Source organism: Amblyomma americanum, chromosome 5 (genome assembly GCF_052857255.1).
Source record: "Amblyomma americanum isolate KBUSLIRL-KWMA chromosome 5, ASM5285725v1, whole genome shotgun sequence".
Taxonomy (NCBI): Eukaryota; Metazoa; Arthropoda; class Arachnida; order Ixodida; family Ixodidae; genus Amblyomma; species Amblyomma americanum.
In genome coordinates, this window is record NC_135501.1 from 199,511,695 (window position 1) to 199,536,682 (window position 24,988).

The 24,988-nt window shown below is 44.5% G+C and overlaps 1 protein-coding gene across 3 annotated transcripts in view; it reads left to right on the forward strand.

Annotated features, from left to right (window-relative positions):
* The window catches only part of LOC144133385 (uncharacterized), a 37,531-nt gene that overhangs the window by 8,358 nt on the left and 4,185 nt on the right, over positions 1-24,988 (forward strand). For 2 of the 3 annotated variants that reach the window (XR_013315042.1, XM_077666466.1), the window contains exons 7-12: positions 5,788-5,860; positions 6,180-7,454; positions 10,630-10,937; positions 18,745-18,829; positions 20,115-20,163; positions 20,234-20,334. Coding sequence is in view for 1 of the 3 variants with exons in the window: in XM_077666466.1 (XP_077522592.1) it covers positions 5,788-5,860; positions 6,180-7,454; positions 10,630-10,937; positions 18,745-18,829; positions 20,115-20,163; positions 20,234-20,334 (1,891 nt within the window). In the remaining 2 variants the exon portion in view is untranslated. Of the gene's footprint in view, positions 1-5,787; positions 5,861-6,179; positions 7,455-10,629; positions 12,703-13,652; positions 15,180-18,744; positions 18,830-20,114; positions 20,164-20,233; positions 20,335-24,988 lie in introns of those variants that run through there. The other variant, XR_013315043.1, reaches the window with a different exon arrangement.

Genomic DNA, 24,988 nt, shown 5'->3' on the forward strand with positions numbered 1-24,988 from the left:
AACTTTTGCGGGTGCATTCATAATATTGGCCGAACCGCTAACTTCGAGAACCAGAAAAATGATAAATGTCGTATAGGTCGACGAATGCAAGTACCGACCCGCCAGTGATAGAGGCGACAAGCACTCGAACTGCTCGAACGGTAGACACCATACAAACCTAGTAATGTTGGTACCATAGACTCTGTGGTTGATACAAACGGTGTCTGCGGCGGCCACCGGAGGCAGCGCCACCTACGTCCTGAGCGCAGAGGCAGCGAAGGGGCATCATCGCATCTGTTTTGAGCAGCGCGCGGGAAAAAAAACGCGAGGCAAGCTAAACCGCTTTCCTTTTAAAGGGGTTGGGACATCAAATTTTCAGGCCATAGTAAGCTTGTTATGGGCTTCGTCTGTGTGTAAGGTCACCCACGGCGAAGTATTGGATGCAACAAGCGCTTAAAACATATTTTAATTCAGCTCCAAAGAGTCCCTAAGTGCTCTCTCTCACGATGGAGGCCCATCGCTAGCGCTGTAGGTGGTGACGTAGAGCCCTGGGAACGATATCAGTGAATAGCAGTGACATCACAACATAGTAACGTGACATACTATGAACAGCGTCGCGCGACATCGGCGAGGCGCTGCTTCGGCAACTCAGCTTTAATGATGAGGGCGGCGAGCATAGAATACAGGAGTTCACGCTAGAGGTAGTGGATAAGTACAGGTATCTTGGGATGTGGATAAATAACGGTGCTGAGTATCTGAAAGAGCATGAAAAATATGTAATGAATACAGCTAGTAGGAATGCATGCAGCTGTCATGAAAAATAGGGCACTGTGGAATTACAATAGGTATGATGTGGTAAGAGGGATCTGGAAAGGGGTGATGGTTCCTAGCCTGACTTTCGATAATGCGGTCCTGTGCATGAGGCCAGATGTTCAAGCAAGGTTAGAAATTAAACAACGTGGCGTAGGGAGGCTAGCTTTGGGAGCACATGGCAATACACCAAATCAGGGGGTACAGGGTGATATGGGATGGGCGTCGTTCGAGAGCAGAGAAGCTAGCAGTAAGATAGCATTTGAGGAGCGATTGAGAAAAATGGAGGAAAAGCAGTGGGATAGGAAAGTTTTCAGATACCTGTGTATAAAGAATGTTGACACGAAATGGAGAAAGCGTAGCAGAAAATTGACAAGCAAATATCTGGACAGCAGTAAGGGGGCAAATCAGCAATTATCGGTTAAGAAAAAGGTTAAAGAAACAGAGAGAGCTCTTTGGAAAACAGGGATGCTGACGAAATCGGCACTGGGAATATACAGGATCTTCAAGCAGTAAGTTGCCCAAAGAAAATATCTATGATAATTGTAGGGGAAGCTCTTTGTTGTTTGAGGCCAGGACTGGAGTTTTGCGGACGAAGACATATAGAGTCAGGTACCACGAGATAGTCACGTTGTGCGTTGAGTGCGGAGTGGAGGAGGAAACGGCTGAACACTTGATACTTTTCTGTAAAGGGCTTCACCCTACAGTGGAAAGCCGCGGGGCTGATTTACCCAAGGCATTGGATTTTAAGGACAGTGAAGGGAAAGTAGATTTTAAGCGGGTAGAAGTAACCAAGCGAAGGTTATATGATTGGTGGCTAAAATCAAGACAAAAGTAAAATTTTTTCATAAGTCATGGCTAGGTGGTTTGAGCCACCGCCCGATATAAAGGGTTCAGCCGTATCCATCTATCCATCCATCCAGCGGTCGGTGTGCTGATCAGCATATATGCCGTTGCTGACGCACCAGCCGGCATCTTATATCGGCGGCCGAGCGAAACCTTCACGTCTATGAGACGATGACTCTCTTGTTTGCACCTTTTCCGTAATACGAATAAGCGAAATGAACGACGACATTTCGTACGTTCACCCTTCAGCGATAAATGTAGCCTATAACTACAGACCTATCTCTGTCTTGCCAATCTTTTCTAAAATAATAGAACAAGTTATAAATACACGCCTTATTAACTACTTCCAGCAAAACGACGTCATAGTAGAACAACAGTATGGGTTCCAAAAATGTGAGTCAACGGAGACAGCCCTTCTATATATTAAAGATCAAATAATAGATAACTTTGAGCATAAATTGTACACAGTAGGTTTGTTTCTTGATTTCAAAAAAGCATTCGACTCTATCAAACATGAAATCTTACTGCAAAAGTTACCCAACTACGGAATTAGAGGCGTTGCTCTCGACTTAATTGAGAGTTACCTGTCAAACAGATTTCAGTACACAGCGGTAGGCAAAGCGCAGTCAGATATTGGTGTTATCGCATATGGGATACCACAAGGGTCTATACTTGGTCCATTATTGTTTGTTATATATCAATGATATTGTAAATATTCCACTAACCCCGCAAATTATCCTGTATGCTGATGACACTAACGCCTTTTTTTCTGGTGCGAATATTGTAGATATTGAGAGGCAGGCGAATGTCTGGCTGTGTAACCTATCGGTATGGCTCGACGTAAACAAACTAGCCCTAAACACGAACAAAAGAAAATATATTGTATTTCGACCAAAAAATAAATGTATGTCAGACATTCTTCTGCGCTTCGGCAATGAACAGATCGAACGCGTTGCATCACATAAATTTCTAGGTGTAATCTTTCAGGAACACCTAAACTGGTCTGCACATGTCGCAAAAGTTCGAACAGATATCTCAAGAACGATTGGGCTCGCCTATAAACTAAAGGATTTGCTACCACCATGGTTAAAAAAGCAATTGTATTATGCTCTAATACACTCCCGTCTGCACTACTGTCTTCTTGTATGGGGTACGACCACAAAAACAAATTTAGAAAACCTACATGTACTACAAAAACATTTTCTGCGCCAAATAGAAAATGTCCCACGCCGAACTCATACAGCACCGTTATTCCAAAAACACCGAATCCTGACTATCACAAACATCCTATGTAAAAAACTAGCAGTAGCTATATACACTCAAATCAAACAGAATGCATCATCGTTCACAGAGAAATATCTTCATAAAGAACACATGTACAATCTCCGGCATACCATTTATAATAGAGACAGGATTCGTACAAACTACGGAACACAAAAGTTAACATATCAGATTCCTGACTTCTTGAATAAGCACGCCATGGTTATGAATATTATTACTGACAGTTCTTCAGCTCTAGCCTTTAACAGAAACATTAACACTTCTTTTTTTAGCACACAATTTTGACTATTTACTTTTTTTTGGGGGTTCCAAGTAGACACCAGATGGTTTTTGTTGTGAATGTTTTATTGTTCCCGCTTGTTTATTTTCTCTGCCTATTACTGCATGCGATTTATATTGGCTGTTTGTTTCCTCGCAGTATGACAGCCCTGTATGCTATGCTGTATTAATGTGTTCCTTTTATGTTGATCGAAACTTTGTTCAACGATGTGACTGTACCTGCTGTTGAGTGATGTGTTTGGGAAGGGGGGAAGGGGGCCGACACTGAGTCAGGCATTAATTTGCCTTTATGTCTGCCTCCTAGGCACCTATTACTGCTGCCTGAAAAAAATGACTTTGACTTTGACCTGCAATACGAATAGGCCTAGCGAGTCCGCAGGGTTCGTATGTGCAATGTCGGCGATTGCGGAGAGTGATTTCAAAAGTTTTAGCGGATACATATGGTTATAGAGCGTAGTCTTGACAACAGTGACCTGAAATCGGGGATTGTTTACATCTTAGGATGCAAATACCTCGAGCGGAAAGCGCCGCTGCTTGGCGGTGTGACCCAGTCTGTCGGTCAATGCTGCAGGCGCCCGCGGCGGCAGCTACAATCGTCGGCGTCGCTTGAGGGCAACAAGTTAAGCCATTTTGTGTATCTCAAATGGGTGCCGAACATACCTCTAGATAAACCCATTTAAATTCAAGTACTGGGCACATCAGAAAAAGCAGTTACATGTAATGAGTCAGAAATGCCGGTCCTACGCGTTGTCAACAACCTGGAGCCCTATGAAGCGTTCTCCAGGCTGGCGCTTGCATTCTTCGGCAATTCTTGCAAAGTTAGCGCACTGCGCAAACAAGCAAACCCGCAACCGGCGCAGGAGAGATGAGCTTGCTTAATCTAAGTGGAACGCAGCTTGCAACTCATGCCGAACTAACGCGCAATTGCTGTCTGCATACAGATGCAGATATGTAAACAAAAGTAGCGCAGAGATGCAGTCGTCGTCATGGTCGCATTCCTGGAGGAGTCACGTACCCGTGCGGTTAATTCTGAACCCTGTACAATTGTCTGGCAGCATTCGTATAGCGAATACATGCACTGTTTGCTAAACTAGCAGCAGATATCGTAATCAGCAGGCACGGGACCCTGAGCAGTCTCGCAGTGCGGCTGCGCGGGCGGCGCAAAGTGAAGACAGAGACGGGTATTGGTCGGTAGGAAAAGTGAGGCATCGTGTCGCTGTAATGTGACCAGGGTCAGCTACGGGCCACGGACACAGACGTCCGCCGAGCATCGGCGTCGGCGTGGCAAAGCGAAATACAACGCTGAAATGGCGTTGCTATTGCCATACCCGGTATGGCGATTGAGATCGGCTGAAGCAAGCCGCTTGGTTTCAGGAGCCAGTGTCGTTCCTCGCTCGCTTGGCTTTTCTCAGCATATCGCAGTACCGACCAAGTTTGTCGGCATATGATTTCGAAAGGTGCTGCTACGCACAGCACCTGTACGAGAGCAGACGACGCAGCAATACGCGCGGCACAACTTTTGGGACCCACGTGACCATGGTTGCTGCTCTTCCCTGATAGACGTCGGAGCACACCCCGGCGCTCAGAAACCGAAACCGAAATTGCTCAGTATAAATAATGAAAAAAAAAATTATTTACTGCACTTATATGAATTGCGCCGCGTGTATCACGCGTCCTGGGGCAATACGCAACGTTTGAAACAAAGAACACGCCGACCAAAAATTTGGTGTGTCCACCCCTTTAAGTACGGCCTACAACCTCAACGACCGCAGTGTCACTGGTAACGTGCGTTAATGACAGTAATTTATCAGCAACAAAGAAACGATCGACTATTTGAATAAGGAAACTTAAGCGAGTGGCTTGTGTACGACGCGGCCTGTTAGCGTCGTTAGCGTAAACAGGTTGCCCGTCTTCTGCGTCTACTGATCTAGCAAACGCAGAAAAGTGACCTCGCTGCTTCTGCAGGTATCTGATTCGCTCTTCCGGGACATCGTATTCACATGCTGCTACGTAGTTGTAGCATGTAACGATGACTGCTCTAGGTCTTGACGGCTGGCTGAAGTACTAGCGAGAATGGTCGCCGACGCGCGGGAGGCATTGGCATGGATCGCTGCGCGGACGGTCCGGCTGAGCACCTAGCAGTAATTTCTTTTGTCGACGAGGCTAATGAGGCAGCTTCCGAGCATAGTTCCGTATTTGGCGAAGGTACACCAAGGGTAGAGGGCAGCGGACGCTGCACCGATCTTAGCTTGCGCGGTCGGCACAATGGGGGGCTCCCTGCTTATCGCCGCGTCGGCAACGGCGGTAGCAACTGCCGTAGTTACTTGTGAAAGCTCGCAGAAGGCACGAATTTCCGCGGTAGCATCGTCTGCGTCGTTCTCTGCCTTCCTCCTCTACATTTGTAGCCGGGTTTGCACATCGCGTCGACCGCGATTCGCGTATTAGGCAACCCCCAAGTGAGGACAGTGGTTAAAAAAAAAAAAACGGGTTGACCCTAATATGGTCAAGTTAATAGAGGACATTTTTTTTTTAAATTCTCATTTTTGTTGCGTTCAGCTCTTGGCGCTCACATGCTGGCATTCCATTTTGTAGGTTGGATCGCAGGGAGACGAAAAAACGGCACCTCAGCAGTTCAGACTCTGAAAGCAATAGTGCAAGCGAAAATGTAAGCAGGCCAAATTCCTTTTTACAACCTCTGAAGAGTGGTGTCATGCTTATGGTTTGATGTTGAATTTGTCCTTGAATTTCGATGTTGTTGGGTTATGTTAGCTTGATCCTATTGAGGGGTGTAATGCTTAGAGTTTAGATGCTGTGGAGTTTGTCTGAAAAGCTTAAAAGCCATACAGACTAGGGTGTAAAAGCTCTGGTCTGCTTTTGGAGGTTTGCACATTTGACACGAAAAGATATAGGCTAAAATAAAGCTTGAAATATGTTGACAAACACATGTTACTGCATGTTGGCTTTTTTTTCTCCATTTTTCATAGCTTTGTGAAGCTTTCAAGCCTTCGAAGCACCATGACAGAAGACTTGCGCCATCTGCTCATATAGAGAAACCAAAAGACTCCAAAGCAGAAGAAAACATAAAAAAATTTGCTTCACTATCGCAGCCAGTGCTAGAAAAGCACACTTCTCAAGCCGCAGCTCGCCAAGAAGCCAGAATCTCAGCCACACAGGCCTGCAAACCTGCAGGGTCTTCTCGGGGCAGCAGTCCATCAGTTCAGTCTGCCTGGAACCGCCAAGATAGATCGGATCCACCCAAGGAGAGCAGCAAGTCCAAGACATCGTCTCACCGAGACAAAGAGAAGGCAAAGGGCCACGACACAGGGTCATCATCTCGCAGTAGTAGTAGCTCGACCCGTCACAAAGAGCATAAGGCCCGGTCCGAGCACAAAGAGTCGCGCGAGCGGGACGCAGCGTCTCACAGTCACAAGACTGAGATGGAGAAGGAGTCATCATCAAAGCCTAGCCGGAGTGGGAAGGAAAAAGAATCTGCACAGGAGGGAAGTAAACACCGCGACAAGCGGCATTCTCCGCCAAGGAAGTCGCGCAAGGAAGAGAAGTCATCGTCATCGAAGAGGACTCGCGAGCACAAGGATCGAGAGGAGAAGCCAAAAGCAGCCAAACCAAAGGTGGCGAATATAAAGCAGCTATTAACCGACTGCGGAATCAGTGACTCGGATGACTCTGACAAGGGCACTTCAGGGAAGAAGCAACGAGATGAAACTTCCCGCCGGTCTCCAGACTCCACACAGCTGGTGGATGTTAGGCCTATGCCACACACTTCAAAGAGTGATGGCGCTGCGAAGAGGGAAAGTCTGGATGACTTCCAGAGCAAGAAGGAGGCGTCACGAGCCATGTCGATGGCCTCCAAACGGCAAAAAGAGAGTGACAACGTGTTGTGCAAGAGCTTGTTTCTTGACGACGAGGAGAGCGAGGACGGTGACGGCAAGGACAGACAAGAAGGCTCCAAGTCACCTGCAACCGAAGAGGACACGCCAGCTGCCAGTGTGCTGAAAAAAGCACCACCAAGTTTGCCTGACACAGATGTGTACGAGCCAACCCCAGTGGCAAAACTGGCAGCGGAGGATGACGCTGAAGAACGCCCATCTTCAAAACCGGCAGCCTTGAATGCTGTTTTGGACGAAGAAGTTTCCATGTTGATGAGTGCATCACCAAATAGAGATTATGTTCCCTCCTACCGGCAAACGCCAACGAAGTCCGAAGCGTTCTCGTACAACCCAGCGTCTCCAAAGAGGCAGGTTGGTGCTTTTAATGTTCAAGGTTTACAAGGAGCTAAGGAAAAAGCTTTTAGTGTGTGGCTACACAGCATGCATTGCTATTCCATAAAGCGTTTTGTTTGGAAAGTGAGAAAAGGTTGATTATTGTTTAGTGGATATTTCCTTTCCTGTTTTGCCATTGCAAGTGACACTGAATTGCAGTTAAATATGGAGCTCTCAAGCTCAGCTGTGGATTAGAGCAGTTTGTTATCTTTAAACTTACCTCTGAAGATTTAACTGATTATTCCCTCATATGTTGAACTACAGATTACAAGGAAACACTTGCCTTATTTAGTTTGTAGAAGCCTCTCAGCTCTTCATCTCTCTTCGCTGTTGGCATGAGCATTTTGCTCATTTTGTGTTCTGTGGTTGTAGTGCAAGCTTATTGTAGCTAAAGAGCGCATTTACTACAAAAGTTTTCAGGGTGATTCTGGCACATCTTTAACAGCGCACATTTAGGAGATTACAGTAAAACCCCAATTACGCATGCTCCATTTTTGCAATGAATGAGTGTCATCCTGACAACCTTTCGAAGCGGTGATGCATTAAAAGGCTGGCTTATATGACGCAAAATTACATGCATGTCACCTCGTATGATTGGTGGGAACTGTCTGGAATGAAAGAGATAACACTTTCTGCAGCGGAAAGGTTGAGCATAGCGTACACTGTCTAGTGCTACTGCTTACCGCAGCCAGCAGCCACCACTATGTGTCTGCAGATGGCCTCAAGGCACTAGTTACATTTGAATCTAGCATGCACCTGGTCCTTGGGGGCTATGTGTGCACAAGAATTCACAATCGCTGTAGCTGGCTCTTGCCTCATCTGGTTTTTCACTCTCAGCAGAGGCATGTTAGAAATTAACTATTTAGACTCTGTTGAATCAGATCATTGTGCTGGTGGCAGGCTGGTAACAAGGTTAGATTGTTTATGGTAAGCTGCGGTTAATTTCAAAGTGCTTTCCACTGCATCCTCAGTGCAGAGCATGTTAGGCCTAGCGACATAAACGAACAGTGCGCATCCAAACCACTATGGCCTGTTGCTGTTTTGGTCGTACTGCATGTTGCAAAATGTCATCAAAGATTCGGAGCAGCTATTTTTTATTTTTCTGCCCATTGTACTGTGGTGGACAGAAGTCTGTGGGCCACGTGTTCCTCTAACGAAGCCAATAGCTTTTTTTTTTTTGTCCATTGTACAGTGGGGGACAAACGTCTGTGAACCACGTGTTCCTCAATCGAAGCTGATAGCTCTATTAGGCGGCGGCTGAAGACCACACTTGTGGAGGTGAAAGTCAAAATTTTGTTCTTTGATCTTCACAAGTGTGGGCTCCAGCCACCGGCTAACTATACAGAGCTATCGGCTTCGAGGACAACCGATTTTTGTCCCCGACTGTATATAGCTTCGATTTCAATACACATATATCTCTTACCTATCACACATAGATGTAAATGCACCACTGCCTTGTCGGTACTGAAACACGTCTTGGCAGCATGGTCTCATCACAGGACAAAAATGGGGGCACTGTTGCGATACATGGGGAAAAGATTTTTAATGGGTAAAATACCTGGCACATATTTGACACAATTGCAGCCATTGTACAAGATTTTATATTATACAGTAGTTTTCCCATAGTCTCCTGAAAGTTGTATAATCAAGGTACTACTGTTTGTATTACAGAAAAAAAAAGCTGCATCCTTCTTAAAAAGGTGTTTGTTCAGCACATTTTTATGTATTGATAATCAAATCAGATGTATCAAAGAACAGAGACAATCGTGGCCCCTGGTGACTTTTTGTCACGTGTGCAAGAATCGGCCGCTCTATCTTGATCTCTCTGGCTGCCTTGTGTGTGCTGCTTCCACTTGGTTAACATAAGCAGCTGTGTTGCTCGTTGTTTGATGTATCCAAAGCTGATGTTTAGCTAATTTGATGTGCTGCAGAATAAAATTTTCTGTGCTCCGCATTTTATTTATGGCCACTACAAAGCTCTCCAATATATGAATTTTCTTGTTTTAAACTTGCTGGAAATCGCACTCCGTTGGTAACATAATGATACTTGTGGCTTCTCCAAGCCAGTTAACATGGCCCTATTGTACTTGTCCGCGAATATGGATGTGTGTGTGCTGTTTAAAGGTAGCGCTCTCTCTGAGGGTAATTCTAAAATGCACTGAGGCTCCAGTTCATCCTGAGCGTTTTTGACAGCATGGGAAGATTGGCCAGTTGGTGAATGACCGTGAAAGAGGAAGCCTGGTTTAGTGGTAAAAAAGTAGAAGACATGAAAAATGACAGTGGTTTAACTCTTTGTAATTGCACTGAATGGTCGAGCGATAGCCGTTCTTGCTTCTACTATGATTTTGCTGCTTATCTCTTATCTTAACTTGTTGCTTGCGGCTGCTATGTGTACTCAAATTAAGTACTCAGTTTGCAAGTTTTAACCATTTATTAAGTTGCACTTCTTGATTCACACTGATTCTGGCAAGCACCATCTTGTGATCCGTGAAGTAGTTGGCTGTGGCTGTAGGGATCGCTCGCAAGGTCCAAAATTGGAGGACACCATCGTATTGAGTACATTCAAATTAGCCTGAGCATCGATTTTGGTCCAAATCCGTGGTCAGATTTTAGGGGTGAGATGGGCCTAATTTTGGGAGTGGCCCACTTCAAATTTGGAGGTCACCATCGAATTGTGCACATTCAGATTAGCCTAGATATCGATTTTGATCCAAATCCAAGAAGGTCAAATTTCGAGGATGGGGTGAGCGAAATTTGGAAATGACTCAGTCCAGATTTGGAGCTCACCATCATGTTGGGCACATTCAAGTTAGGTTGAATATCGATTTTGGTCCAAGGTCAAATTTCATGGTTGGGTGTGGGCCATATTTGGAGGCTGGGGTGGGCCAGTGTTGGTAATGGCCCGGACCAAATTTGGGGACACCATTGCATTGGCCATAGTCGAAGTATGCTTCGGCATCTGACTTAAAGCTGTTGCTATGAAATCATTAATTCCGAAGGTCACTTCAATGTCAAATCTGCATACCGACTGAAACTTAAATTCGGCATCGAATATAGCTATCTCTTTAAAAGAAGCTCATTCTTTTAAAACCCTGCTTTTGTGTCTTCCTCTGAATGGTAAAGCACTTTTCTGCATTACTGGCATCATATGCAGGACGACAAACGCAAGAGGAAGGATGCAGGCCATGTCTACATTCCATCGAGCATTGGGCCGTCAAACGCAGCGCGGCCTTCGCGTGGGCGCTATGAGGAGTACGTTCCGGAGGCCGTCAACCGGACAGCACGGCATCAGCAGTCAACTGTGGATTACGTCCCGACATACATCCCGACGCCAAAGAGGGAGATTAGCACCGACGTGTCCACAACGACATACTCCCCACAGCAGCCCAACGATAGGAGTGCCGCTGAAGGCTCCCTTTCTGGCACAACTTTTAGTGTGGAGCAGGAGATTCGGAACATCAGGTATCCAAGCACTCGGCAAACACAGTTCTAGGTGTTTCCTCAGAACCTGTGAGCGCCTTCTATAGAAACTTTGTCTTGTTGCATGAGCGCTGAACTTGGAGATGTACGCCACTTAGCGCTGAGTGACAACCTTCCTGTCCAGAGGACACTGATTGCCGACGGTGTGTGCGGTTTGGTGCACGGTAGCACTAAGGATGGGTGGTAGTGAACCTTTCAAAGGGAGAGTTAATTTATTTACTAAGGAATGCAAAAAAACCGGCCTTGGCCATGATTCTATGGCCTGCTGCTCTGCTGTATGGAAAGAGAGAGATCAGAAAGGAAGTGGGTTATGATGGACAGCCATAATAGACGGAGGAGAGGTGTAAACATATGAATCTATATTGATTAGTGAGCCTCGTCTAGGTATGAGTTTTCATTTAGGCTGTGTAAGAATAGCATCAAGATCCACATAGCCTGCAAAGCATTGACAGCGTCTGGCCAAGTACGCTATGAGGCTTTCTATGTCATGATTAACATACAGTACAACAGATGCAGACGCACACAAGGAAAGCAAACTGGGCACTGTAAAACAGTATACCTTTCATTTGCACAAGCACAAAGAGATGAGCAGGTAAATATTGCATGAAAAAAAAAATAGCCACTAACATGGAGACACATGTGTCAGTCAGTCTCTCACGCACTCATGCCTTTCGCTATGCCAATGAAAGCCTTATTTTGCCAATGCACAGCAGGCTGCAAGCCACTAAAAGCATTTGTGACACTTGATCATGCTGTCATATAAGGTAGTTTGACAATTGGGCAGTTTAGGCTAGTGGCTGTGACATGACTTAAAATTATAGCGCTGCCCAAAAATGCTTCTGTGCTGTGTGATGCCAGTGCACGTTAAAGAACCTCAGGTGGTCAAAACAATCCAATGCCCCCTCCACTACGGCATCCCTCGTAGCCCCCATATGCTGCTTTGGGATGCTAAACTCACTTATCATACTGTACTAAGGTGAGGACGGTGAGAACAACAGGAAGCACTTGTGCCTCTCTGGTCTTTCTCATGTCCTCATCTTGGGTAGCGCTGTAATTTTGAAGCGGTTTACCTTTGATCAAGAAATGATAATGGACATTTTTATGAAAAAGTATTAGTTGAAGAGTGCACCTCGTTCAGCAGTTACATTTTTCATAATTAGGAATGGACCATATGCATTAAAAATAATACAAGCGCATCAAGAAGTTTATGCTGTATATCTCCTCATTTAGAGGCTGAGGGTGCAACTGTGCGCTATCTGCATTGTATTAATGTGGCTTTCGTTCCAGTACTTTTGTGGAGGTCCTGTGTTATCTTCGCGCTTATGCAGAATGCAGTGGAAAGTGATAGTGGCTCTTCATAAATGAGAACAGTCTGCATTACCTTTTTCCTGGAAGTGCCTTATCGTTTCCAACAATGATTGTGATGTGCAGAAGGAGATTTTATTGCTCTAGTGCTAAGCTTGATTAGAAGGGTATGCAGGCGCAGTCAACCCTCTACAGTTTGAACACGAGAGTGAGTGAAAATTTATTTGAATTATAGTACAGAGTTTGGGCCATCCAGCAGGCCCGGGGTGCACTCAAAAAGCACAAGCCTCACAACCCACCACAAAATGGCCGAACTGGGGTAGTGCAGAGTAGGGCATAACCCCGGGTCGACGCTTGGCCAACATCACAACGCGTTAAACCGTTGGTTGCCAGCATTTTAATAAAGTTATTCCTATCCTGTCCTAGTGCAGAGTTTGAATTAGTAACCCCTTGAGGGTTCTGGATTACCCCGGCACGGCACGAGCAATCGTCACTTTTTGCCTTATGATGAGCTGAGCTTATCATGGGTTTTTCGCTACTTTCTGAATGGCTTTTGACAAACAGAGGTCATCAGAGTACTAAGTGTGTGCTTTGCCATTTACGACATTGATAGCAGTAGCAGTCCTGTTTTCCTCGCTTTTGTTGAATAATATTTTTCATGCTAGATGAAAGCAGGCTTTCCTTGTGTGCTGAAGTCATCTTTTTTTCATGAGATTGTCACGTGCTTTGAAAGAAACATGACATCATCCGTGCGGCGTTCTAATGTGGTGGATCGTTGTCCATCACATGATGATAGCGCAAGTGACGAGGCTGTCAACTTCTTATTTAATTCTTCAAGCGAAGAAGTCTATGATGACACACTAGAAAACAGTGAGTCTGAAGATGGTGAAATTATGGATGAGACGGTCGCCAGCTCCTATGAATGGTGCCAGTGGAGGAACAGTTCATTTCAAAACAGTTCAATACGCTACTGCTATTAAAAGCCAAACTTCTTTTTTACGGAGTTCCACGAGTGAAGTTAGCAATAGTAAATTTTCCGTAAAATTTTTCCAGAGAGATTCTTTTGTGTGAAACGTGTTATTGAAGCATTTCACATCGTTAAAAAAAAGTTAGCGATTATGGTACCTTTTTTTTTTTCTTTAATAAGGCTTCAAGGGTTAAGTGAGTTTTCTCAGTACACTGATTTTTACAGGAACAAAGCATCAGTAAAAATAAATCAGCAGTTCAAATTAACGAAGTCCAAATCAGTGAGATTTCTTTGTATATCAGCATTTGTATCATTACATGCAAGTGCTCTGAGGTAAACAGCCAATGTGCAGATAAGACTTCATCCAGTATGGCGTGGTATTTTTTGCCTTTTGATAAAAGGCGCGTTACAGTGGGCGGTCATAGTTTACAGGATGCATTTCTTGAAGGAAAAGAAAAATTGCATTTGCAGCGCCTTGCCACCAAACTGCCTGGCATTGCAACCAGTAGCCGGAGCATGCATATTGCCCCATACTCGCAAGTATTTCAGATGATTAGCTTGTTTTACTTGATTGATTTAAATTTACTTCCATACACTCGTGTCCTGTAAACTTCAGTGAGGTCACTGAGGCCATAAATCTAACTGATCCAATTCCTAGCAAATCGTCCATCAGCAGTATATGTCATGTGAGCATGTTCAGGGGTTGTGTAGAGGTTTATGTTTTGTATTTTAGAGGTGATCTGAGGGCTGGCACCGCTTACTAGAATTTTCTTTAAAACGTAACTCGCTGAGTATTTTTAAAGAGACGAAATGCTTTCAAAGCTTCACTGCAGTGGCAGAATATGCGGCGGTCGAATTTCAATGGAGGCAAAACTTTAGAGGCCTGTGTACTGTGCGATGCTAGTGCACGTTGAAGAACCCCAGGTGGTCTAAATTTCTAGAGCTCTTCACTACGGCGTCCCTCTTAGCCCGAGTCAGTTTGGGGCACTAAACCCCTATAAAACATAAACAAAAAATATGTTCCAGCTTAAATTTGTATCGGAACACTAATGTGGCATTTTTCTTTCAACTTAGGAGTGCCATGGTGCAGAATCTGAGAACCATCAGAAGTACGGCCATTGTTCCTTTTTTTTGTTCAAGCTGACAGCTGAGGAGTACAAGTCTCTTGCACTAGTACCATTTACCTACATTTATTCCGGTAAACTTTAGCACCACGGTGTACTCAGCTTGAGGTGTGTAGTTCTTGCTCTGAAGACACTATAGTTCTTCATGAACCATTTTGAAGGTGCCACTTTTTGCGTTTGTTGGTAACCACAGTGCGATGTGAAACCTCTATCAAGTCAGCAGCTGTTGACTTGATGGAGGTACGCCTGCATGCGTATGCATGGTGTACATTAATTAGAGTTAGCAGTTATTGACTTGATGGTTGTTTGGTCTGAATCAAGTCTTAATATTTCTCAACATTTATATTTTAAACCCAACCAGACATATTTCAGTTGAAGATGTTTTTGCTCAAGACTCAATTTTGTTGCTATCAAGTTTTAATTTGTCCCCATAAATAAATTTTGCTGCACAATCAAATTGACTGTGTTGTACATAATCGAACTTAACATCTGTCTGCTATGGGTGTTGCAAGCAGCGCTGGTACTGTAGTACCCTGTGCCTTTGCGACATATCAAGAGAGTTAAGCTTGCATTGATAAGGCTGGCTTACATTTCTCAGTAGTCTGTTGAAAATGAACATGTATGTTAAGAAGATACTCGAACTCCTCAGCACTGTCGCAGTGCTGTGGATCTGAACACATAGTGCAGCGAAGGTGATGCTGTGTGGCAGGTTTACGAGGTCAAGCACCTACTCTGTATCTGTGTTAATCAGGCAGCATGTAGTAGCTGGCGAAATATTTAATGAGAGAAATGCACGTGCCGTGCCAAATAAACAGCGCATTAAACACATCTTTTATTTTTGTTGTGCCATCACCTTGCCATCATTCATGTGAATCTCGTGGTGAAATTAGTGTTATGTGCTCGGCATGGACCTGTGGTGCCTACTGTGGTCCCAGTAGTTTGTCAGTAGTGAAAAAGGAAAAAAATTCGGGCATTATCCTTGAATTCTTTATTGGCTGCCAGAACCATAGCAGTTGAGTGCTGGTGTAGCCTCACTGATACGTAGCCCTGCCCTGTCTGGTACATGCAGCAGCTCATTCATTGCCAAAGCTATGAACGTGCAATGTTCCATAACAGATTTGTTATCCTAGCTAAGTTAGTTCATGCAGATTTTAGTGGTAAGAGGAAAAATTGTGTATACCCTGTCATAGCCATGCCTGGAGTACAGACAGACAAATGGGGGTACCGTCCTTATGTGCAGGCAAGTCAGTTCCCTTGTTTGGTTTATCACACTGCTGCTTATAGAAAATGCCAAAAACTTGGTGCTGCTATGCAGTTTAGTCTAAGCTCACATGGTGTACGCCACTTCTGTTTGGCATTTGACAACTTGCGTTATGAAAGGTATGTTGCTTTTACTGTGCTGGCTGAAGGGTCACAGCAGTTGATATATGCACTCAATAACACTAATAATGCAGACACATGGGCAACCCGAGCTGTGTGCTTTGTCACGTTTCATGCGACCAGCTTCATTTTTTTGAAGCGATATTCATTGCCTCAGGGCATAAAAGGGGAATGTAATGATAGTTGAAAGAAAAGGATGGCTAAACGAATGAAAAAACGTTGGCCGATCTAATGAAGTTGAGGAGCAAGCGATGATATGATCCCTGCATCCAAGCGGTACATGACGAAGGATTGGTCTGTGAGAGACCCGCTACCTCCAGGTGCCAGTTTTCATCGGCTTCAGTGCTGGGTGAACCCACAGCAGGTGGTGGATGTCTGCCTTAGCATTCCAGAATTTGCAGATTGAACTCCTGGGGCAGGGCTAGAAGTCTATAAATTTCTCTTTGTGAAGTAGTCGCTTGGCACAAGTCAAACTATAAAATTCAGTCATATGCAAACAGATATGCACTTGATCAGTGCATTCACGTAGAATGCTAATATTACCATTGCCACCGTGGCTAAACCAAGAGGTCTTAGTAGCAAGAAGACACTGTGTGAAGAACACGGGAAGAATGTGGCAGCAGACCCTGTGGCGGCCAGCATGCTCCAACTCCCACTGGCTGTTCTAGTCACCGCCATGGCTGCAGGCCACTGCTCAGCAACTTCAGCTGCACAGCCAAAGTCAACCTGTTATTGTGACCACTACCTCCACCTACTGCTGCCTGTATGGTGTTGCACTCGCAAAGTACACCAAGGTGCACCAGTTTAATACCTAGCTTGTATGTAAATATTTCTTGTAGTTCTCACTTAAAAGCAGACAACCATTGCCTATTTTTTCATCAATTAAATTTGCTGTGGTGCAAAACTGTTTCTAAAAGCTTTTTTATGGCCATTTGAATATTTGGCCTTCGGAAAATTCAGAACATTTTTCCAGTTCCTTGATGTCTTTATTTGATTTTACTGTATTGGGAAAGCTGCACATTGTTGATTGCTTTTTTCCAACCACACTAGAGTAAACATATCATAACCTTTCACTTCTATTTTATGCTGTACTAAAGCATTAAGCTACATTTGCATAGAGAAACAGATCCAGAATACTATTTGTATGCATAGATATCCATAAAGCAAATCACATTTAGTTTAGGATCATGTTGAGTTGTACTCTGATAGTTTAAACTTCTTATAATTCAAACACAAATCTCTGGTCTCTTAAGTTTCAATTAATGCGAGTCTACTGTACACATACAAAAATTTTTGTTGCATACGTATCGTAATTTTTTCCTGAAAAGGACAGGTTTCAGTCTGAAACTTAAGTTATCAGATTCTGCATAAATCTTGGGATGAAGCCAGGCACTGCATCTACTCTGGGCTTATAACAGTGCTTTAACCTCAGCTGAATGTCTCTGAAAGGGTGGCAGAGCCGTCGAACTGCTATAAAGGGACTCAAGAACATTCTAATGGAACTTGCACTGGAGTTGCCCCGAAACAAGTCCGATGCGCAAGAAATGGCGCATGGCCCACGGTAATGGAGCCCCTGCGTGCAGGTACAAATTATTGAACATAAAATTGCACACCGCTGTCATTTATTAGAGATGTCATAATCCATTGATTGCATGGTTTAAACCTGTAAAAATACTACAGCAGTCATTTATTATCCTTGCACAAGATTGGATTGTTCGTAATGGGCACTGCTGGGGTGCAAAGCAAGCTTTTAATTTCTGTGTGCCTGTTCGTGGAACCTTTTGAATAAGGCGCACAAGAATAGATGTGACAAACTGTGCACCTGTGGCCGGCTACAGGGGAGAGCACAGTCAACACTGGAACACTGCCTCCTCGTGATGGCTTTCCTTTACTCACTCGTTTGTTGTGCAATTTTCAGTTTTCAATTGCATTTAGATATGCATCTTCTTTTCTGGCTGATATAGACAGGAGATAGGCATTCGGCATCTCCAGACATTTGCATGTCGCCTGTGCAAGTTTCCCTTGTTAATTTAAAGGGGCCTTCCGAGGAGAGCATAGCAACTCTCTCAATCACTACGTTATGTTGTCATGAACACCTGAGCCAAATAATGCACTTCTATACGCAGCAGAGAGCCCGCAGTCGCTCTAAAGTTGGTGAGTCCTTTCCGACGGCTGTTTCATGCTCGCACCCTCCTCCGTCGCACCCGTCTGTGTGTACCAGTTCAAGGATGGCTACTGGTCAGATTCTTTCAGACGTCAGGCAGCTACCATGACCATGGCCAGTCACTCGCGTAGCTCTAGCAGGTCAAAAAAGCTGCCCCCCTCCCCAACGGTGGGGCTGGCAGAAAAGCGTCGACCTTCCAGCGTGCAAAAAGTGATGAGAGAAGAGGACGAGGTGCAAAGACACTGAAATTCAAATTTTTGGCTACAGATAACTCAGCTTCTACAAAGCGCATAAAAAAATTCTGGCTGGGGGATATTCGTGAAGCGGCGTCCTTTAACATCCCAGGCATAACGCAACTTTGTAGAGCTTCGTTAAGCGTGGAAAGGCTACTTCTCATTAAACTCCTTTCAGAATGGGATAAATAAGAACATTTTGGTCTCTAGCTTTTAACATATGCCTGATGGCTGTAGTAGGCATCTTAATTTATTTACACTGTGCTTGATTAATCAGGGCTACCAAGCTTACCATTCCCATCTTAGCATTTAATTACCCCTCTTACAATTGTCCTTACCTTGCAACACTTTTCTATCCTGGGTTAATTGAAGACCGAGGAAGGTTGACGTTCGCATTGGTTTGAATAAATGCAGAAAGCAGCAGGAAGTTCAAGTGTACGTGGGAGTAGCATTAGCATTTCTGGACCCATGTTTTCTTCTTGCCTAGGCTCAATTCAAACTCTTTTTGAAGTTTGAAATGAAGCACCCCATTCATTCTCTATTCTTGCCCAATTTTGAGAGCTGGGTACTGATCATCTGTCTCACTTCCTTTTTCCCCCCTTTCTGCATCCAACAGAAGTGTGAAAGAACTGGGGGCGTTGCATATTCGTTACCTCTTTGAAAAGACTTTGCCCATATTGGATGGAATCGCCAAAAAGGAGGTAATGTTGCCAAGCATTGGGCAGTCTCGTCTGAGCAACTTCCTGTTCTGTCACTGCTTTCCGGATCTCATTGCATGCATTTGATCTTGCCACTTTGCATTTCCGTGTCACTGCATGTGTGTATAGGAATAGAAAGATTGGTGTAAAAGTTGTTTTTACCTTGCTGCATTCACTGCATCTGCGCTCACTTAACAAGTGATTGTAACGTGAACATTTTGCCTGGTCGGTAGGCAAATTAGAAAAGACTGACGCTCTGTCGAACAAAGTCTCATGAGGTGAGAACCGACACTTCAGTGCCGACTTGGCATCTTCTTTGAGGTTAACTGAATGGTGCAGTAAAGGCACTTTTTTAAACCTTTTGGCCCACTACCAGAGTTTCGGGAAAAGGGTCGCCGCCCATGTATGGGTCACCCAGGTGGGCGTGCGAACAGTTCTCTTTTGCAAGGCTGTTAAGGACAGACTTCGGGACACCGTAAATGCTGGGAATGTGCAGTGAAGCAAGGCAGCCTTGCGATCTATTAACACTTCCGGGTGTGTTTTCTATGTGCCAGGATTCTAAAAGCTGTCGCTTTGGTGTGGGCTCGGTGTCAATAACCCTAGTGGTCTCTACTGCTTTTCATAGCTCTGTTTTGTGGAAAAGCATTTGTCTGTAGTGAACTGGCAGTAGTGGTGTTTGATAAAGAATATGAAAATGTTCTATTCAATTTGCAACCCAATTTTTATTATTCTTATTTGCTTCGCAACCAAAAATTCAATATTTGCACACCTCTAACCTTGATAGACGCATGCAACTGCCCTGGAAACGTTGCAGCTTCATTAAGCGTCATGCAGTATTGTGAGAAATACACCATGTATTGGAAGCGAAACTCCCAGGTGTAGAATGTCAGGTCTGGAACAGTTCACAGGCTGAAGGAGGTCAACATGGATCAGACAACGGGTGCAGAGTTGATAGCATTTTAGCTGAAACTTCGAGAAGGAGTTGGCCTTTGACGTAGCATGTAATCTCCAAAACTGGCAGTCTCTAGGGGTGTCGGAGTGAATGCTAAAGGAAGAGTAATTAAGTTGAAGGCCACGGAGACTCTAGTGGAACAAAGCTAGGGTAGGTTGCTAAGCTAACGCATAACGCGAGCAATTGAAGATCATTAGGGAAGGTCACCAATGTAATGTCGCCCCTTTCTAAGCGAGTGCATATGTGGTGAATACGGCAAAGCTCAAGCCACTTGCCTTTGCCGAGAGGTATTGGTGGGATGCAATCAAATGCACTTGCTTTCATCCCTGTTTCCAGGTGGAAAGCTGGAGGTTTGTGCACTTCCTCAGAGGTGGACCAGCAAAAAGTATGGCTCCATTCTATTGTACCTTACTTCTCGCAGGACGAACTTTTGATGAGTGTACGTATTTACGCAGGGGCGCTGACCCACAAGGTCTACATACACAAATTTACCAATGCACAGGTGGACCTCATACTGAAACTTTTCCTGGAGGAGTTTGGTCGGCGGAGAAGGACAGTGAGTGGTACTCAGTGTATTGCAAAAACGCTTGCCTTTCGTCATAAGCCTACAGTGGACCCCTTGGTGCCTTCACTAGTATCTGGAGGGTCTCCTTGCAGTTCTTACACTGTGTTGGATAAACAGTGTAGCTGTCTGCATTTAGTTATTTTATGGAGGTAAAAACAGTTGTATTAAGCTTGCTGGCTGACCTTGACATGTTGTATTGCAGTCCACCCTTTAAAGGGTAGGCTCACAACACGTGCGGTGTAAGATTGAAGATTGCATTCGTGCATAGCTGGGTTGTGAAATTCGTTTTAGGTGCTTTTTTTTTTCTATACTGTCAAACTGGTTTCGAGTAGCAGGGGTGGGTGGAATGGCCTTGTTGTGAAGTAATGCTCAGTAATTATGTATTGTAAAATGTACTGCACAATATATGCAACAGACAGCCTTAACTGAAAGCCTCTTAGTATGTGTTGTGGGGATAAAATGATGCCCGTGCTTGTGGCTCTTTGATGTGGGTTTCTAAAAATTTTATCAAAGTCTCTGTTGTGCAGATTATGCTGGGACACAAATTCCTCTGGTCCCCCAAAAAAAGATTGAGAAAGCTGGAAAAGATACCTGTTTGCCAGTTGAGATACCTAATTATATTACCTTTTGTTCCTGTTGGTGCAGCTCTTTTGTAGCGATAGCTACATTACGGTAGCATTTCGAGCCTTCAGCGTAACGGTGCCGCCACGCTGTCACGTGGTGCGAAGCAGCTGCCGCCGCCGCGGCGCCGTGGCTGATCACGTGGTTCGTCACGTGGTTGGTCACGTGACCAAGTCCACTCAGCCAGCTGTAGCTATCGCGTCACTCGAGGTTTAACCAGAGCTAAACCACCGCCAATTTTTTTTATTTTTGTCCATGTTATCGTTATCATATTTTAAAGCAGCGTAGCTGTCATACAGTGTAATTTAAATTTATTGTCACATGGAAAACCATATAAATAAATATGGAGGTCTCCTTATTACCATTATCCGTTAGCAATGCGAAGGCATTATTATTTTTTTTACTGAGTTCATTCACACCAAGTTCTTAGTTCAAATATTCCGCTGTTCCGTGAGATTTTGGTGCATGCTGTCCAGATGGTGCTTCCATGCATTTTTTTTTTTTTTGCCACCACCAGACCGGTCATGCCTTTGAACTTAGGCTAGCACGTGCGTTCTCTTGCTTTTGTACTGACTTGCGCACGGATGGAACCTGATGAAGACAACAACATCCAAAGCACAGCTTGAGGCTGGCAGTTTAACACGTGGGATACTAGGGTGTGGCGATGGCATAATCGTCCATTGCAGCATCCAGTGAAACTGATTTGTTTGCGCCGCCACGGGTTCAAATCGGGCTTGCAGCTGGAAGGTTTTTTAAAGTTTTTTTTTGTTATTATTATTCCTTTGACATCACACTTACTCGACCAATCAGCAATTTTTATGGCGCACCGACTCTGCAGGGATTCTTTTTTCCTCCGATGAGGCTTGTGAAGTCCCATGTGGAAAATCCAAGTGACATGCGAGGAGGAGCAGGGTTGCACGGCACACCGCTCCTGCTGCTGTTGATGTCGTTGCAGTAGTGTGCCGCCATCTTGTTGGTTAATTCATGATGACCAGACTGTTGAAAGATTCTATGAAGACGTGGAATCGGCAATGAACAAAGTAAAATCAGAGTACACTGTACTGATGGCCGACTTCAATGCGAAGGTGGGCAAGAAGCAGGCTGGTGACCAGGCAGTGGGCGATTTTTTTTTTTTGGGGTGGGGGGGATAGGTTGTAGGAATAGGGAGAGCTATTAGTAGAGTTCATAAATAGAAATAATTTACGGATCATGAATACCTTCTTCCGCAAACGAGAGAACAGGAAGTGGACCTGGAAGAGCCCCAATGGTGAGACTAAAAATGAAATCGGCTTCATACTATGTGTTCAACCTAGCATCGTTCAGGATGTGGACGTCCTCGGTAAGGTGCGTTGTAGCGACCACAGAATGTTAAGGTCTTGAATTAGCTTAGACTTGAAGATGGAACGAAGGAAGATAGTGAAGAGGATCAAAATGTTCATACAGTGAACGATAATCTGACAGCTATCATTACGTAGTGCGCAGTAGAAGTAGGCGGTAGGATGTTTCGACAGGATACTGGCAAGCTATCTTGGGAGATGAAAGATCTGATTAAGAAACTTCAAAGCATGAAGGCGTCTGACCCTACAGACAGAATAGAACTAGCAGAGCTATTGAAATTAGTAAATAAGCGCAAGGCAGTTGACATAAGGAAGTTTAATATGGAGAGAATCGAGCGTGCTCTAAAGAATGGAGGTAGCCTAAAAGCGGTGAAGAGGAAACTAGGCATAGGTAAAAACCAGATGTATGCGTTAGGAGACAAGGAGGGCAATGTCATTAGCAATATGGATAAGATAGTTAAAGCAGCCGAAGAGTTGTACACAAATCCATACAGTAGTCAATGTAATCAGAACATTAACGATAGAGACAGTAGCACACAGCAATGCGTCGTCCCGCCAGTAACAAAAGAGGAAGTAAAGAAAGCCTTAGGAGCAATGGAAAGGGGGAAAGCAGCTGATGAGGATCAGGTAACAGCAGATCTGTTGAAGGATTGAGGGGAGATTGTGCTAGAAAAACTATCCACCCTGTATACACAATGCCTTATGACCTCGACCATACCAGAAGCTTGGAAGAATGCAAACATAATCTTAATTCATAAGAAAGGAGACGCCAAGGACTTTAAAAATTACAGGCCAATCAGCTTACTGTCCGTTGCCTACAAGGTATTTACTAAGGTAATCGCTAAAAGAGTCAGGACAACCTTAGTCTTTAATCAACCAAATTATCAGGCAGGCTTTCGTAAAGAATATTTCACAATAGATCATATTCACACTATCAATGCGCAGAATATAACCAACCCTTATATATTGCCTTCATTCATTACGAGAAAGCATTTGACTCAGTGGAAACCTCAGCAGTCATACAGGCATTGCGGAATCAGGGTGTAGAAGAGCCTTATGTCAAAATACTGGAAGATATATATAGGATCAGCACAGCTACCATAGTCCTCATAAAGTCAGGAATAAAATTCCAATAAGGAAGGGAGTCAGGCAAGGAGACACAATCTCGCCAAAGCTATTCACCGCCTATTTACAGGAGGTATTCCGAGGCCTGAATTGGGAACAGTGGGATAAGAGTTAATGGAGATTACCTAAATAATCTGCGATTCGCTGATGACATTGCCTTGCTGGGTCACTCAGGGGGTGAATTGCAATGCATGATCAATGAGTTGGACAGAGCAGAACGGTGGGTCTAAAACAGCAGTTCACAATTGGCAGCGAGGTGCTGGAAGTGGTAGAAGAAATATGTCTACTTAAGGCAGGCAGTGAGAGCTGATCCGGATCATGAGAGGGAAATAACTAGAAGGATAAGAATGGGGTGGAGCTCATATGGCAGGTTCTCTCAGTTCACGAATGGCTGTTTACCAGCATCCCTCAAGAGAAAAGTGTACAACAGCTGTATCTTAACGGTACTAACCTACGGGGGCAGAAACGTGGAGGCTAACGAAAAGGGTTCAGCTCAAGTTAAGGACAACACAGCTAGCCATGGAAAGAAAAATGATAGGTGTAACGTTAAGAGATCGGAAGCGGGCAGAGTGGGTGAGGGAACAAACACAGGTTAATGACATCCTAGTCGAAATCAAGAGAAAAAAATGGGCTTGGGGCAGTGCATGTAATGCAAAGGCAAGATATCCGCTTTTCCATAAGGGTAATGGAGTGGATTCCAAGAGAAGGCAAACGTAGAGGAGGCGGCAGAAAGTTATGTGGGCGGATAAGATTAGGAGGTTCGCAGGCGTAGGGTGGGCACAGCTGGCAAAGGACAGGGTTAATTGGAGAGACATGGGAGAGGCCTTTGCCCGGCAGTGGGTGTAGGCGGGCTGATGATGATGATGACACAAAGCTTGCAGCCAATGGACGGAGCTAGTTGCACTTTCTCGACACAAAACCGGGGGACATGCTAGCTGTTGCCATTCGCCTTACATTTGTGCAGTGTTGCCAGCAGTGTTAGAACATTTTGTTTTACTTAAGAGCGCATAAGGATGTTTCAAGAAGTGAAATTTTCTGCCTTTAATGTCTGCAAGAGTGCAAGGTGTGAGTACGTTTCCATGTGAGCACTTAAAAAAAGTCTGTTTCTGCCATTCTGAGAAGCAGTGCATGAAAAATTGGGGTGCTGTACAACCTCTCTCCGTCATGCTTTTTTGCACTTTTTCTTTCTTTGCACATGGTGCATTTCCCTCTTCTCTGCCCAACTTTGCTCACACACCAAGAGTTGATTTTTACTGCATTTCGAGTTTCGGGTTTGGATGCTTTGAACTGTGGTCGCAATAGAATAGTGCCCTCAGGAATCTCTTTCCAGTGATGAAAACTACTCTCCACACGTGAAAACGATCTAGCATGTGGCCGACATAGTTGTGGCCATGTACTGGTACCAACTATATGAAGGACTTTTAGTTCACGCACAGAAACCTGACATTTTTTACTTCCACCTGGAACTTAGAGGGGTCATCCTATTGTTCAGAAATACTTGCAGAGTATATCCTGTTACGCGAAAAAATCAGATGTTCCCTTATGCATTGCATTGACCTGTA